The sequence below is a fragment of the Natator depressus genome, chromosome 10, assembly GCF_965152275.1.
Source record: "Natator depressus isolate rNatDep1 chromosome 10, rNatDep2.hap1, whole genome shotgun sequence".
In the NCBI taxonomy this organism is placed as follows: Eukaryota; Metazoa; Chordata; order Testudines; family Cheloniidae; genus Natator; species Natator depressus.
In genome coordinates, this window is record NC_134243.1 from 50,979,424 (window position 1) to 50,995,252 (window position 15,829).

The following is a 15,829-nucleotide window of genomic DNA, read 5'->3' on the forward strand; positions in this document are numbered from 1 at the left end:
AGTTCCTTAAAGTGCTGAAGGGTTGCAATAAACACCATAAAAATATATACTAATCACAATACAAAGTGTCTAATGGTTGCTTTGAAGAAAAACTCTCTACACACCCACACACTTACACTTTTTAAAGAGGCAACAATAGTTAATTAAAGAGGTATCAGGAGATTAATTGTAACACTGTAGCCAAGGAAGCTAGCTACACAACTGTCAATTTTTGTAAAAAAATGTGCATAATTTTGGACACATCTTACCTCAACACAAGTGTAAATGTTTAAAAATGATGGATCTTTCTGTACAATCAACAACACACGTACGGTGTTCTTAAATATGTCAGGATCTAGACCAGTGGTTCCCAAACTTTAACAGCCCGCGAACCCCTTTCACTAAATTGTGAAATCTCGTGAACCCCCTCCTAAAAATGAATATTTCCAGGGATTTAAGTTTAAATGTCCTCTGCACTCCGTGGGGCTCCTGCTGCTGGACCCCACTGACCGCCCCGGTCAACTGAGCTCCACTCAGCTCGGGCTGCAGGTCCCTGCTCTCCCTGGGGCTCAGGCTACCGGCTCCCCCGCTCCTGGGGGCAGGGCTCGGACTGCCAGCCCCGCGTGGAACGCTGGGGTTCGGGCGGCCGGCTCTCCTGCTGATTGGGGCAGGGCTTGGGCTGCCAGCCCCAACTGCCCGGCCCCGCTCTCCCTGGGGCTCGGGCTGCCAGCCCCAAACGGAGCACTGGGGTTCGGGCTCCCCCGCTCACGGGGGCAGGGCTCGGGCTGCCAGCCCCAACTGCCCGGCCCCGCTCTCCCTGGGGCTCGGGCTGTCTGCCCTGCAACCAGGTCCCACTTGCTGCCTCCAATGCCCGGGGTCCTCTGGCCACCATTCGTGAAATTTTTCTGGTAAACCCCCTGTAACGTTCTGCAAACCCCCAGGGGTTCGCAAACCCCAGTTTGGGCACCACTGATCTAGACTGACTTTATACATTTATGGATTCACATTTCTACTGTTCTTCCCAAGATCTTCCACAGGCTTCGATCACTGATATAGGGTATTCAGAATCAATAAAATTGGGTCATATGTTGTGTACTTTTCTGTGATCTTTCAGCAATGGACCTACAACCAGCTGCCTTTTTTTTTTTGGTGCTACTCTCTTCTCTCTGTGTTCTATTGGCTTAAGAAAAAGGACTGAACAACAGAAACAGACACCTGTCACATAAAGTGACTGAACCACTTATTTCTCACCAAGATGTTATGCCACGTGTAAGGGAATTTCAAGTAAGCATTTTACCCCCTGTAAGTCTCTATACAAAGAGAGGGAGAGGGAATAAGGGAATGTGTTGAAATGAAGACTTTGTTTTTAACTTTTTCATTAACATTTTCTGCCTAGTTCTTTGCTTTCTGCGTGTTTAACAAACAAAAAGAACAATTTCTTGCTTTGTGATGTTCAACAAGCAAAACCAAGTCCATGGCAACTCAAATTATTGTTAATAATTAGGAAGTAAGGCAATTAACAAATAGGGCAACTTAAAATTTGTAAAATCTGATAAAAACCTATTGTACCTTTAACCCTGTCAGGTCCTCCACTGCCAAAATTATTTACAAATGAGTGGACATTCCTTAAAAAACTCAAGGAAGAACCTTATGCTAATCCAACAGAAGCTCTGCTTCTCCACTATTCATGCCTCTATGGACAACTGACACTTCCGTAACAGGGCTAGGAGTGATTCCTTTCCTGGCAACCATTGTAGACTCGGCTTTATGGTGGAGGGATCAAAAGCCATTAGGGAAAATAATAGATGAGTGAGTTAGTATTTCTGCAAAACAGAACAATACTTGACCCTAACAGAGGCAAGGACCTAGCCAAACCCAGTCAGTGCTGCAGTCAAACGATCCAATTTTTCCTACCTATTTTTAATGTATCCAGTTGAACTTGCACAAAGAATCTATTTCTCTTTACCAGCCACTACACCAGCAGAGAGAGTTTATTTTTCTCTACCAGAGCCTAGCAGCGAGCATATGTTTAAACAGTCTGGCCTAAAGTATGGTCCTTTCATTTTTATTTTATTTCAATTCCAGATGAAATGTCTACCTTACAGGAAGGCAAGTTTTAATGAATGTACACTGCTCGCATCCACTAAAAGAAAGAATCCCCTAATCAGTTTCTTTTGAAAACACCACCAGAGACCATGGATAACTTATCAAAGCATATACCCTTTCCAAAACATGACATTTTGGAAATATGTCTTGCTCTTGTTCTATTCTTCTGCAATAATTCAAAGTTGATGTTTTCATATTACTAGGGGTATTATTTATGCAAGATCCTGGTGATCGGACTTATATATCAACCGTGAGATAAACACCCAAGGTGTCCAGCAAGCCTCATTCAGAAAAATGTATTTACCTTAGCTTTACATTACCTAAAGAAATACTCTTGTTTTGCAATAATCAAGATCAGAATGACAAACATATCTGACTTCAAAGAAATATAAAATAAGAAAGAACAGTGCCAAAGCCCTAATTTGTGTTATAGTAGTTTCAGACTTTCATATGTGGGAGGAATACCGTTTAAGGAAAAGGCCAATAAACAGTTACACAGTATACATAAATAAATACAAGTGATTTACATTCTTTATAATTTGATGTCATTGCAACCTCTAGTGTATTACACTTAAATGTCTCATTAAACAAACTTTCTTTGAAGTCAAGAAAGTAGCATATTTTTAAAAAGCCATAAAGTACACCAAAATTTAAATATTTACAACAGGCTTTAAGTTCCAGAAAAATAATACACCTCCTATATAACACACTGAATGTTGGATGTTTACCAATGTGAGATTGACTGACTTCCAACCAGTTGGGACCCTGAATTTCTAGAGGCAAAACCAGTAAAATATTTCTTAAAAAGCTGAATTCTTAATTAATCCTGTGCTTCATGAGCCAAATTAACATAACTGTTTAGAGAAAGTTATGTTTTCTCAAATGTATACTAAGATATACACAAATATCTCACAGTACAGTTAAAGCCCTTATAATGGGTTAAATAAAGTTTTCCATGGGCCACTTATACAAGGAAATGTTAGGCGTTTTTCAGAAAAAAAAAAAACTGAATAAATTCAGTCTTCACTTGCCCCTCAGCCCCCATAACAATCATCAGGCCACACTCCCATGCACAGATTTACCTACCAGAAGCCACGAAGTACTGAGGAGAATCTCCATAAATACCCACTGTGCCTGGTCCCAAGGAGTCAGTCAGGATATTCACAAGAGAAAATATTCCACTCATGATCCCAAAACCCAGGCCAGACACTATACAAAGAAAACACACAAACACAGAAGAGACTAATTACAAGTCTTTAGAAATCCTCACATTACCTGTAGGTGGCAAGATTTTATAAGTGAAGTCATATTCAAAGACCAAAGAATTCTAAGGAATCTCTCCATTTCATTCCTACATTCCATTTTTATTGGAAACCAATTAATTCTTTAGGAGGAGAAGAATACTTAGAACTTACATAGGACTTTACATCTTCAAAGTGCTTTACAAACATCAAGCAACACTCACAATTCTGCTGTGAAGTGAACAAATATAATTATCCCCATTGCCTCAACATGGAAGTGGAAGAGAGCGGTTAAGTGATTTTTCAAAGACCATAGAGCGAATCCATGTCAGAGCTAGAATCAGAACTTGGGTATTACTGTCTCCTCTTAATTGATGGCAGTTTCATTAGAAGAGACAAGGACAAAATGGGCTTGGAGACTGAAGCGCCATCTCACCCCAAAAGTTAAGAGGTAGGTTGCAAGGTCAAGGTTGAGATATGCTGGCTGCCTCATGTGGGCACTGACATTACCTCTATTATAGAACTTCTCTTCTATAGAGAGATAACTTCATTTTTCAAAGCTGTTAACATGTTATCTTTCACAAGTGCTAAATCCACATGATTTTTTAAAAAAGGATAATATATATTTTTCTGCAAACTACAGAGACTGAACTTTATCGAAAGATATATACAGAATTAACATAATGCTTCATGACAAAGTAGAATCATAGTTTTACTGCATCTCATATTTCAGCACAACCCTGGTCATCTTCACACAAATGAACTGAGCTCAAAAAAAAAAAAAAGATCTTGATAATCAGTGTGGTCTAGTAGATTAACCAGAGAACTGGGAATATGGAATTCCTGAATTCTAATACTCATTCTCACAGTAACTGCCTCTAGGATCTTGGGCAAGTTTTTTTTTTTTTTTTGTTTGTTTGTTTTGTTTTGTTTTGTTTTTACACAAAAGTCAATTTTCCCATTTATGAAGTAGGGATGAAAATAATTACCTAGCTCCTGGGGCATTTGTAAGAATTAATTAGCCAATGGTTGTAAAATGGCTGTGAATTTGAGAAAATAATTCTTAGCAATTGTAGTGCTTTTCATTAACAACTTTCTTTTGATGTTAATGATATAATTATTTTGATACCTTTTGCCTTACGTAAACTGAACATCTATAAAGTATGTTTTTAAATGCCTGTTGGAGTCTACAAGACTTTGTGAAACAAATAAAAATGAGTAGCAAATAAACACACAGTCTGCTTGCAAAAGTTAACATTTTCTGTGACTATAATATTTTACAAATGATCTTTTTTTTCCTAACATGACTTTTTGAGGTACATGTTAAATAGTTTTGTCTGCATTTCAACTTACCATAGGACAACTGTCTGACAGAGATGGGTATGGTTTCCTCCTGGCTTATAGTCGTTAAGCCCTTATTAGCTTTTCTGAAATAAAGACAATATTTTTAAAAGTAATATTTTAATGTCCATACATTCTATTTTTCAACTTTGCTACTTCAAACTAGTCAGATCTTATTTTTAAACATCTAAATGAAACACAAAAGCCACTTAAATAATTATATGCAAAGGATGGGAGGAGGCTTTTCAAAGCAAAGGTCACCAGAATTTTTCAACACGGGCAAAACAACTTATTTTCTCATAGTCTCATTCTCAGAAATGGTTGAAATATTTTGGCTGACATTTTTTCCAAAAAAATTCACCCTGTGGTAGACATCCAGCATGGAAAATTTCAGACCATGTGGTTGAAGATGGGCAAAGTTATACACAACTGAAAACAGGATATTACAATAAAACATGTTGGGCAGCCTTCATAATAGATGGTGCTACCAGTCCCACCTATAATATTTTAGTTCTGCATAAACAGACCCAGGAAAACCTAAGCCAAACTTTTCGGCCTATTCAGTGGAATTTCTAATAGGGGCGGGGAGGGGGTTAGCGCTAACAGTTAGTATATCTTGGTCCTGATCCTGCAAAGACTTACTCATATGCTTAAGTTAAATAACTTAAATGGGATTGCTCACAGTGCATAAAGCTACACATACGCTTAATTCTTTGCAGGATCAGTGCCCATGTCTGTACTCTTTTCAGGGACTCAAATGTTAAAACCTCAAATTAATGCCAAGTACCTTAAGAATCTTTGTCCAAGCAAAATTTAGTTTACTAATAAGAATTTGGAAAGATTTGTTAGAACTTGTTACAGGGTTTACACTAATTATTCTGATGCCAAGAACAAAAATAAAGATTTTCTTCTGGTTTACCTACCCTCATTCACTGGTCTTTGAAATAAAACTGCCTAAGCAGATACCTTGATTATTTTGCAAATATTTTTAGCCAACACCTAAATATTGTGAAGCCACTTGTAAAAGATGGATTTGATATCTGATTCTTTTGCAAAAATGGTAGCAGTGGAGAGTAACATTTGTGTCACGTGAAATGACACCACTTATATCATCATGTAATAATCACGAGTTGTGCATGCATTTCTTATTGAGGTCAGTGAGACAAGCTGTTGTTCTTGCAGTCAGCCATGTTCACTCAACTGCTGTTTCTACAGCATTCACAGGATGTAAATTATCATGATCTAAAATGCTACCATACGACACTGTTACTCAGTTCCCCCAGTTTTCCAGCCTGTATTAATTTTGTATTCTGGCTTAGATGGAATTTAAAGAAATAAAAACATTGTATTTTAAAATTTTTTCCTAGATGCTATATTTCTCAGACTTCATTTTGCTTAGGGATATAGGATCAAAGATTTAATCTGAGTTTTTAATAACTAAATTACTGATATAGCAGTGAGGAATCAGAAATTCTGGAAAACTCACAAGTGGGGAACGACAATAATTCACAAAAATGTCAAGATACAAGGCTGAAACACTGGAGTTTGTTCTAATTAACAATCAAGATTTTTTTATGGAGATCATTGACAGATGAGACCCAAGTTATTTATTTTTAAATTCTTTCTATACCCAAGGATGGTCTTATTATAGGAAAGATAACACTCATACATTGATAAAAATAACAAACCCAACAGACAAATTAATCTTCAATCTGAATATAGTACAACACTTTCAAATCTGATTTTCAAGTCACGTTTAGAAAGTTTTCTTTGTAACATAAGGACTTCAAACTTATTAAATCCCCAACTATGCAGAAACTGGTGAGGCCGTAAGAGGAGTGCTGACATACTACAGGCTACCTATTCAGTATGATCCTCGAAAGAGGAAGGGTACGTCTTCACTAGCAATGTTAAAACGCTGCTGTGGCAGCACTTTAACACGGCTGTGTAGTTGCGGCACCAGTGCTGGGAGAGTGCTCTCCCAGCGCTGTAAAATAACCACCCCCACCAGGGAGCAGCTCCCAGCGCTGGTGCACTGTCTACACTGCCACTTTACAGCACTGAAACTTGCAGCGCTCAGGGGGGTGTTTTTTCACACCCCTAAGCGAGAAAGTCGCAGCACTGTAAGTAGCAGTGTAGACAAGGCCTAAGAGACACCAGAAACATTTAACTTACTTTAACAGTTTGTAATAGGCAAATCGGAAGACTTCCTGGAGCAGGACAGAGAACACCACTCCAAAGATGAGCAAATTTTTCTTTACTGATGCACTGTTGCTCCCACCAATCTGCACTGCAATGAACCATACAAGGGAAGAAAGCAGCAACGAGACCAGCCAGAAGAAACCTCTAGAGTTAAAAAAAAAAAAAAGGAAGGGGAAGCAGGGAAGAGAGGAGACAATCCATCATTCATACTATTCAATTACCAAAAAAAATAAATAAAAAGATTCCATAGCTTGTGTGTTTAAATCTCTAATAAGGGACTCCTCAGTGCAGCGGATGCATTGACAAGGGAGACCTGTCTTGAAGTGGGTGACAAAGTAAACATACCCTCCCACAGACCCCATTTACCATGCTAATAAATTATTTGAAAAACTAATTTTAAAAACAGCTTAGACTAACAGTTTTACCCCCAAGGTAGACAGAGCATACTGTGATTAAAATGGTTTCAGAAAACCGTTTGAGAGCCTTGACTACACAAGGAAACTGAACTGTTGCAGGAAGTGGACTGACCACTCTCAATCATGCTGCCTGAGACAACAGTGAAAAGGTTTTGACTGGGCTATGTTATTTTCAATAGGAGTTATAATAGGGCACTGCTGCTAAAAAACTATTTTTGCTAACATCTATTTCCTACCAGAGCCACGGCACTTGGGAATGGCTGCTAGACATGGTTTTAACCCTGATCTTTGGGAGCAAATTCTTGGTAGCATAGGGTTGTCATCATTGCTATGTGGTCGACAGCACTCAGGAGTTCACCCAACTTAGAATCACAACTGTCTGGACACAGCCCCCCTCCAATCCTTATTCTCCAGTGATACCCCTACTCCTGTTGTCTGCTTCATATAAACATCGCTAGGGGCTATCACTGGAGAATGTGATCCTTTAATAAGGGTTAGTCCTCTAGTGCTCTCCACAGCTGGAGTGGGGGCTGGGGTCCCCCACATGTGCCACTAAACCCAACTTCCTGAAGTGGGGGGCTCATACTTTAGTACTAGGCTGGCCACACCCCTAACTTCCCCCTAACTGGGGTGTGTGTCAGACCTTTGCGGGGGAGGGGAGAGGTCCTGCTGTTTTACAGAGATGCAACCTCTCTCCGGCTTTAGTGGATCAGGAGGCTGATGCACTCAGGTGGGATCTGAGGTCGCAACGACAAATACAGTCTGGGTCTGGGGGTTTCTCCCGCCGGGAGGTGGGATCCGTACCACAGGGTGGGGTTAGGGGGCTTCTACCATCGACGGCAGAGGGCGGGCAGCCCCCGGGCTGAGGACAGTCTCGGGGTATCTCCTGTCGGGGTGGGGGAGAGAGAGGAGCTGACGCCCGAGGCAGGAGGGCTAGGGGTTCCTCCCGTCAAGGCGGGGAAAGGGGCTGACGCCCATGGGGGCGGGGAGAGCTAGGGGCCTCCCCACCTGCCGCTGCCAAGGCGCTGTGTCACTGCCGAGCGGTCTCAGGAGGCCCCAGGCAGCTGTCGCTCCCCGGCCCGGCCCGGCCCGGCCCGGCTCGGCTCAGCTCACCCAGCGATGAGGAAGACAAGGCGCAGCGGTTCGGCGGCGATGGTGCAGACGCACAAAGCCAGCGCCGGCCCGAAGGCGATGAGGCTGCACCCAATGAACACTGCCGCGGTCATGGCTGAGGAGCCTGGACACGCCCCCAGGCCAAAGCCCACCGCTGCTGCTGCCCCTTGCTGGGCTGGAGCCCGACCCAGGGCTTCGGTCTCCCGCGGGCGCCGCCCTGTCCCCGCCGCCCCCCGCGCACACTCTGGCTGAGGGAACAGCTGAGCCCTGGCGCCCACGCAGGGAACCGGGTCACTGGCTGGGGTGTGGCTCCTCAGAGCAGCGCATTCTCCCCCCCCTCGCAAGGCCCCAGGACCACAGCCCTCGTGGTGGGACCAGGGCTGGCAGGGGGAGGTGGGAGACGTGCTCGTGGGGTGGGCTCAGGGCGAGCCTGAGGACTTGACACAAGCTTTAGCTGTGTCATAGGAGTCAGGCTGGAGGAGGGCTGGGCTAGCCCTTTCCGGCACAGTCCTCACTACTGCTGGCTTGAGGTGATGTATGCTTAGCACCAGCTCCTTCAATAGTCCGTTGACAGTAGGAGCTATCACAACCCCCTGGGTCCCTATCAAGCTGCTGGCTATAAAGCCTACAGGGCCAGTGCACTACGTCCTAAAGACAGACAGTGTTTTTGCTTACTAGGTAAGATGGTCACTAGGTTATGAAGTGATAGTGAGCAACTAGCTCAAGAAAGGAACTCCCCTACATTCGTCCAAAAATCCTAGCCTTCACCTAAGAACTCATGCTAACACAGCTATACAGGAAGGGAAGGGCTGGACATATGTTGCCTGGAAAAAAAAAAGATAAGTAACTTCAAGGAACTGGAAACATTCTTGATTATAATGAAATATGCTAAATATACCTGTCATGCAGCTTAAAAAAGGAGATCCTGAATTAAATAAGAAAAACTGGAAGTTCAATTTGGAAAGCAGAAGGTAATTTTTCCCTTCTCTTTAGTCACAGGGATGAACTTGTCACCATAAAAACTCCAGTCGAGACAAACACATAGCTGAAGTCTTCTTTAAAAAAGCCCCTGAAAATTTATAAGAGTTTAATGAATGTAGCACTTATGAAAGGTGCCTTCTTAACAACTGTGGAGCTTAACATTATTTATTCCAAGATGAGGTAGTGAATAGGCAGCAATAGAGGCCCTTCCACACTGCTACAGAGTGCCAAGACTAAGTTAGAGGGGCCATTTAATTTAAACCCTGTCTAAAGTGGTCATGTTTTCCTACACAGACGAGCTCCAGCTGACCTAACTTCAACGTTATTTGAATTTGAGGGATTATTTCCCCTGTCTAAGGCTTCAGGGATCCTAGTGGTCATTTTGTAATGTGCATACTCCACTCCCTGCAGATAGGTAAGACTAAATTCATTCAATTCATTTCACATCGGCCACTGAATAGCCAGATTCAGAAAGAGTACAAGAAAAGAGTTTAAAAATCAAATGGAGGAAGTCAACAGCCATTACTGAGTGTTCACAGAACTCCTTTACATTCAGCTGGAAGGTGATACCTTCATGCAGAATTACAGGAGAGAATATAATACTGTAGATTCAAGAGCAGAATTTACAAGTCAGCTCCTTCCTTTATTGGCAGAAAGATAAATAAAAGAGAAAATTTTAACTGACCAGAGTAGTGGATTACATCCCACTTAAAGCCATATGCTAAACAAATCTATGGAACTAATTTCATAAAGAGCCAGCTAGAAAAGAATGGTACATTTTAATGCAACTGGGATTCACTAAGTTATTACATAAGCATGTTGTGGTAATTCTACATTTATTATGCTTGGAGAAGTTCCTATATGTGTACAAAGAAAAGGAGTTGTCATAAATATAAAGGGAAGGGTAAACCCCTTTAAAATCCCTCCTGGCCAGAGGAAAAATCCTCTCACCTGTAAAGGGTTAAGAAGCTAAAGGTAACCTCGCTGGCACCTGACCAAAATGACCAATGAGGAGACAAGTTACTTTCAAAAGCTGGGAGGAGGGAGAGAAACAAAGGGTCTGTATCTGTTGGTATGCTGCTTTTGCCGGGGATAGAACAGGAATGGAGTCTTAGAACTTTTAGTAAGTAATCTAGCTAGGTATGCGTTAGATTATGATTTCTTTAAATAGCTGAGAAAAGAACTGTGCTGAATTGAATGACTATTTCTGTCTGTGTGTCTTTTTTGTAACTTAAGGTTTTGCCTAGAGGGATTCTCTATGTTTTGAATCTAATTACCCTGTAAGGTATCTACCATCCTAATTTTACGGAGGTGATTCCTTTACTTCTATTTCTATTAAAAGTCTTCTTGTAAGAAAACTGAATGCTTTTTCATTTTTCTCAGATCCAAGGGTTTGGGTCTGTGGTCACCTATGCAAATTGGTGAGGATTTTTACCAAACCTTCCCCAGGAAGTGGGGTGCAAGGGTTGGGAGGATTTTGTGGGGAAAGACGTGTCCAAACTACGTTTCCCAGTAAACCCAGGTAGAGTTTGGTGGTGGCAGTGGCTGTTCCAAGGATAAAATTAATTTGTACCTAACGAAGTTTTAACCTAAGCTGGTAAAAGTAAGCTTGGGAGGTTTTCATGCAGGTCCCCACATCTGTACCCTAGAGTTCAGAGTGGGGGAGGAACCTTGACAGGAGTACGAGTGGCACTTTAGAGACTGGAGACTAACCAATTTATTTGAGCATAAGCTTTTGTAAGCTGTAGCTCACGAAAGCTTATGCTGGAATAAATTGGTTAGTCTCTAAAGTGCCCCTAGTACTCCTTTTCTTTTTGCGAATACAGACTAAACACGGCTGCTACTCTGAAACCTGTCATTATATGGGTACAGTCATCTCTGGCAACTTAACACTGATATGCCCTCCATTGAGAATATGCAAAAAAAATTTTTAGAAAGAAAATTAATATGTAGTGTATCATAGTAGACAGTTGAAAAGTAAACTCTATGTAGAGTATACAGCAGTAACTTTTAGTGGTTGCAATTTCATGTTCCTTCGCCAACCTCTACCCAGGCTAGTAGATAAACAACTTTATTCAAACTGGTCTTGTAAAAGAGCTCCATTTATTTTTGTCACGTCTTGATGATACTTATTCATTATGGTATAAATAGTGTTTAAAAAATTGAGTGTCACCACTGTATACAAGATCCCTAAGAAGTATTTTAGAGTTTTTAAACCACGGTGGCAAACTAAATAAAAGGGGGTAGGAGAGGGCTTTACAAAAAGTTTATCTGATTATAAAAACTGAAGAGTTTTCACGTAAGAAGTTACCTTGTGCAGTAATGACGTTTCTTCGAGATGTGTCCCCCTATGGGTGCTCCACTGTTGGTGTGTCTGTGTCCCTGCACTGCTGATTGGTCACAGCCCGTACTGACCGTGCATACACTGTTCCCGCCTGTCATGAGGCTAGCCAGCACCCACAGGCAGTCCCTCCTTAGTTCCTTCTCTACCCCAGAGTCAACTACTAGAATTCCAAAGTAAAGGGGAGGAGGGTGGGTCCTGGGAGCACCTATAGGGACACATCTCAAAGAACCATTGTCACTGCACAAGGTGAGTAACTTCTTTTTCTTTGAATAGTGTCCCTATGGGTGCATCCCGGCAGGTGATTCCCGAGCAGTGCCCACCACTGGAGGCTGGGGCTTCAGAGTCAAGTCTGTTATAGATGATCGTAGCAACTCTGAATCTGCATCTGCAGCCAAGTCCCTGAGGATGGCATAACGGTCTGCAAAGGTATGGGCAGATGACCAGGTAGCCACTCTGCAGATTTCCGATATAGGGATACCCTTGGAGAAGGTGATGGAAGAGAAGACCAATCTCGTAGCGTGCATATGTATTGAAGATGGGGGTGCTACATTATGCATCTGGTAACAGAGCTTGATACAGTTTGATACCCATTAGGAGAGCCTTTGAGTTGAAACTGCTATATGTTTTGATTTATCTGCAATGGAGAGGAAGAGAGTCTGAGATTTTCTGAAAGCTCTTGTTCTGTACAAATAGAAGGTCAAGGCTCTCCTCCCACTGAGTGTATGGAGGATGGCTTCCCTGTTATCCTGATGAGGTTTAGGATAAGAGGTCAGAAGTTGAATAAGTGGATTTATATGAAAAGCGGAAGTCACCTTGGGAGTGAACTTCAGATGTGGTCTAAAAAAGTGACCTTGTTGGAGAAGTTTCAGAGTAACAGCCGTGTTAGTCTGTATTCGCAAAAAGAAAAGGAGTACTTGTGGCACCTTAGAGACTAACCAATTTATTTGAGCATAAGCTTTCGTGAGCTACAGCTCACTTCATTGGATGCATACTGTGGAAAGTGTAGAAGATCTTTTTATACACAAAGCATGAAAAAATTCCTCCTCCCACCCCACTCTCCTGCTGGTAATAGCTTGTCTAAAGTGATTACTCTCCTTACTTTAGATAAGCTATTACCAGCAGGAGAGTGGGGTGGGAGGAGGTATTTTTTCATGCTTTGTGTATAAAAAGATCTTCTACACTTTCCACAGTATGCATCCGATGAAGTGAGCCTTAGCTCACGAAAGCTTATGCTCAAATAAATTGGTTAGTCTCTAAGGTGCCACAAGTACTCCTTTTCTTGTTGGAGAAGAACACAGTGAAGGAGGGGAATGTGCCCTCAGAGCTATCATCTCCCCTATCCTTCTTGCTGAGGTAATGGCGATCAGGAATGCTGTCCTTATTGAAAAGTGAGTGTGACAGTGGACCCCATAAGGCTTTATGGAAATATGCTTTTTTTAATTATATATATATATATGAGAATGACATAACTGGAATAGGTTTTATGCTACATATGCCATGTTACATCTCTGTAAAGGTTATGATCTACTGAATTTATTCATCCTATTTGTATGCATGTGTCATTATTGTATTCGAAGTTTATGAATATTGCTGTATACTTGTTTGATTTTAAATAGCCTTAGTAATTTAAAAGTGCCTTAAAAATGCCTTAGTAAGGCATTTAGTCAGCTTCTTTAGAAAGGAATTTGCAAGTGAAGTGCCCAATCAAGAAGCACTTAACAGACAATGGATCTTGAAAGGCTTCAATCCACATAATTGAGTATCCTACCTGCTGGTGGAAGGTTGAAATTGCTGCTAAGTGAACCTTTACTGAGCTGATAGAGCAGCTTGATTTCTTTAGAGAGTCAACAGATAGTTCAGGAGCATCAGTAGTGTGGCTGCATTCAGGTTGATGCCTTTGGGCTGACACCAGATTTGATCTCTCTTCCATTTTTGTAGGTAGGTACAAGTAGCTCCTTTCCTACTGTGTAACAACACCTCCTGTACCACATCAAAGCATAATGTCTTTATGTGTTGGAAACATGAAGGAGCCAGATATTTGAGTTGCAGAATTTGCAGGTTGGAATGGAGAGTGCACCCCTCATTCTGTGATAGCAGGTACTGAGTGATTGGGAGAGTTATCGCTGGGCAGTGTTAGCTGTGACAGGTAAGGGTACCATGTCTGCCTGGGCCAGGTAGGAGCAAATCAGGATGATGTTTTTCACTCTTTTCACTTTCAACAGGACTTAAAGAATTAGAGGGAATGGGGGAAAGAAATGTAAAGACGACCCTTGTCCCATGGAGGAGGAGTGTCCCCCATGGAGTGTCATCCAATCCCTGGTCTGGAGTAGCAGTACCGAGGACATTTCTTGTTCTGATAAGTAGCAAACAGGTCTACTGTCAGTGTCCCCCATTGCTGGAATGTCATGTAGGACAAATCACATTTATATCCCATTCATGGTCGAATGGTAACTTGGGGTTGAGGTTGTCCACTATCGTGTTGCATACTCCTGGCAGGTAGGTGCTGATATTAAGGTAGTGTGGGAAATGCACCAGTTCCATAACTTTAGTGCTTCCATGCACAGGGAATGTGATCTGGTGCCTCCCTGGTTTATGTAATACATGCAGGCCACACTGTCAGATATGACTTTCGTGTGAGTGTCTGATCAGTGGGGTGGGAAAAGAGCACATGCGTTTGACGGCTCTGAGTTTGAGCAGGTTGATGTGAAGGCACGTCTTGGATAGCAAACATTTGTCTTCACTGGGAGACCATTGAGATGCACACCCCATCCTATGAGGGATGCATTGGTGGAAGGAGTAACAATGAGGGAGGCTGAACAAATGGGATTCCCATACATGGATTCACTGGATCTTTCCACCAGTCCAAGGATTGCTTGATCTTGGTGGGCATCAATAATAATGTGTTTATGCTGTCTCTGTTTGACCTGCAAACCAAACAACCAGGCTTGGAGGCATCTCATGTGTAGTCTGGCACGAGCTGTGATTGATGTGCCCGGGGCCATATGCCGCAAGAGCTGGAGGCAGTGTCTGGCCAAAATTTGGGGGCTGACTGTATTGTCTCCAACAGCGTGGAGAGGCTGAGGAACCTGTGATGTTGAAACAGCACTTTCGCCTGGATGGAGCAGAGGTTGGCTCCTATTAATTCTAGTCTTTGTACCAGTGTTAGTCAATTTGTGTGCATTGATTTGTTGACCCAGATTCAGTGTAGCCTGGGTGACTTGCTGGCCTTTGGTGAAAGAACATGCCCCAAGAAGGCAGTCGTCCAGGTAAGGATAAATCATGATGGCCTGAGAGCATAAGTGGGCTGCCACTATTGAGAGAACCTTGGAGAATGCCCTGGTGGCTGATGAAAGGCCAAAAAGGGAGTACTCTGTACTGATAGTGGTCTTGGTCTAGCGTGACTCTGAAGCAGTATGATGGAAATTTGGAGGTTTTGAAGGTCGAGGGCCGAAAACCAATCTCCTTTCTCTAATGCTGGAATCATCATTGATAGGGTGACCATCCTGAACTTGTGTGCCTTGATATATCTGCTGAGCACTCCGAGGTCCAGTATGGGTCTCCAACCTCCTTTTTTCTTTGGTATTAGAAAGTAACGAGAGTAGAAGCCTTTGTCTCTCAAGATGTGTGGGCACAGGCTCTATGGCTCCTACGCTGAGGAGATGGTTTACCTCCTGACGTAGCAGACTTTCATAAGAAGGGACCCTGAAGAGGAACAGGGAAGAGTGTTTGGGAGGAGGGAGGGAAGAGAAATGGATGATGTATCCATCCTGGATGATCTCCAGCACCCACTTGTCAGAGGCTATCCATTTCCAGGTGCTGCGGAATGGGGTAAGAGACTGTCTCTGAAGGGATGGGTGGGGTTTTCCAGCACAAGACGGCAAGGAGAATGTTCTACAGGCACCTGACCAACCCATCAAAAAATAACCATTTTGAGGTGGAGGGCTGAGAGGAAGTTGGCTGAGATCCTGACTGCTTTCATCTGGGGAACCTAGGCTTCTTCCTCTGTGGCTCGAAAGATCTCTGTGACAAGAAGGGAGACATGCATTGTGATGAGTGGGGCTTGAACAGTGGCTGAGGACTGTACTTTCTTTTGTAGGCAGGAGTAT

The 15,829-nt window shown here is 42.5% G+C and overlaps 1 protein-coding gene across 2 annotated transcripts in view; it reads right to left on the reverse strand.

The window, feature by feature from the left end:
• Window positions 1-8,707, reverse strand: part of APH1B (aph-1B gamma-secretase subunit) — a 108,528-nt gene extending 99,821 nt beyond the window's left edge. Inside the window, exons 1-4 of one of the 2 annotated variants that reach the window (XM_074966113.1) lie at window positions 8,399-8,702; window positions 6,843-7,013; window positions 4,680-4,753; window positions 3,172-3,294 (exon numbers count right to left, since the gene is read on the reverse strand). In XM_074966113.1, the coding sequence (XP_074822214.1) occupies window positions 3,172-3,294; window positions 4,680-4,753; window positions 6,843-7,013; window positions 8,399-8,511 (481 nt within the window). In that variant the 5' untranslated portion in view covers window positions 8,512-8,702. Of the gene's footprint in view, window positions 1-3,171; window positions 3,295-4,679; window positions 4,754-6,842; window positions 7,014-8,398 lie in introns of both variants that reach the window. The other variant, XM_074966114.1, reaches the window with a different exon arrangement.
• Window positions 8,708-15,829: the final 7,122 nt, after the last annotated feature.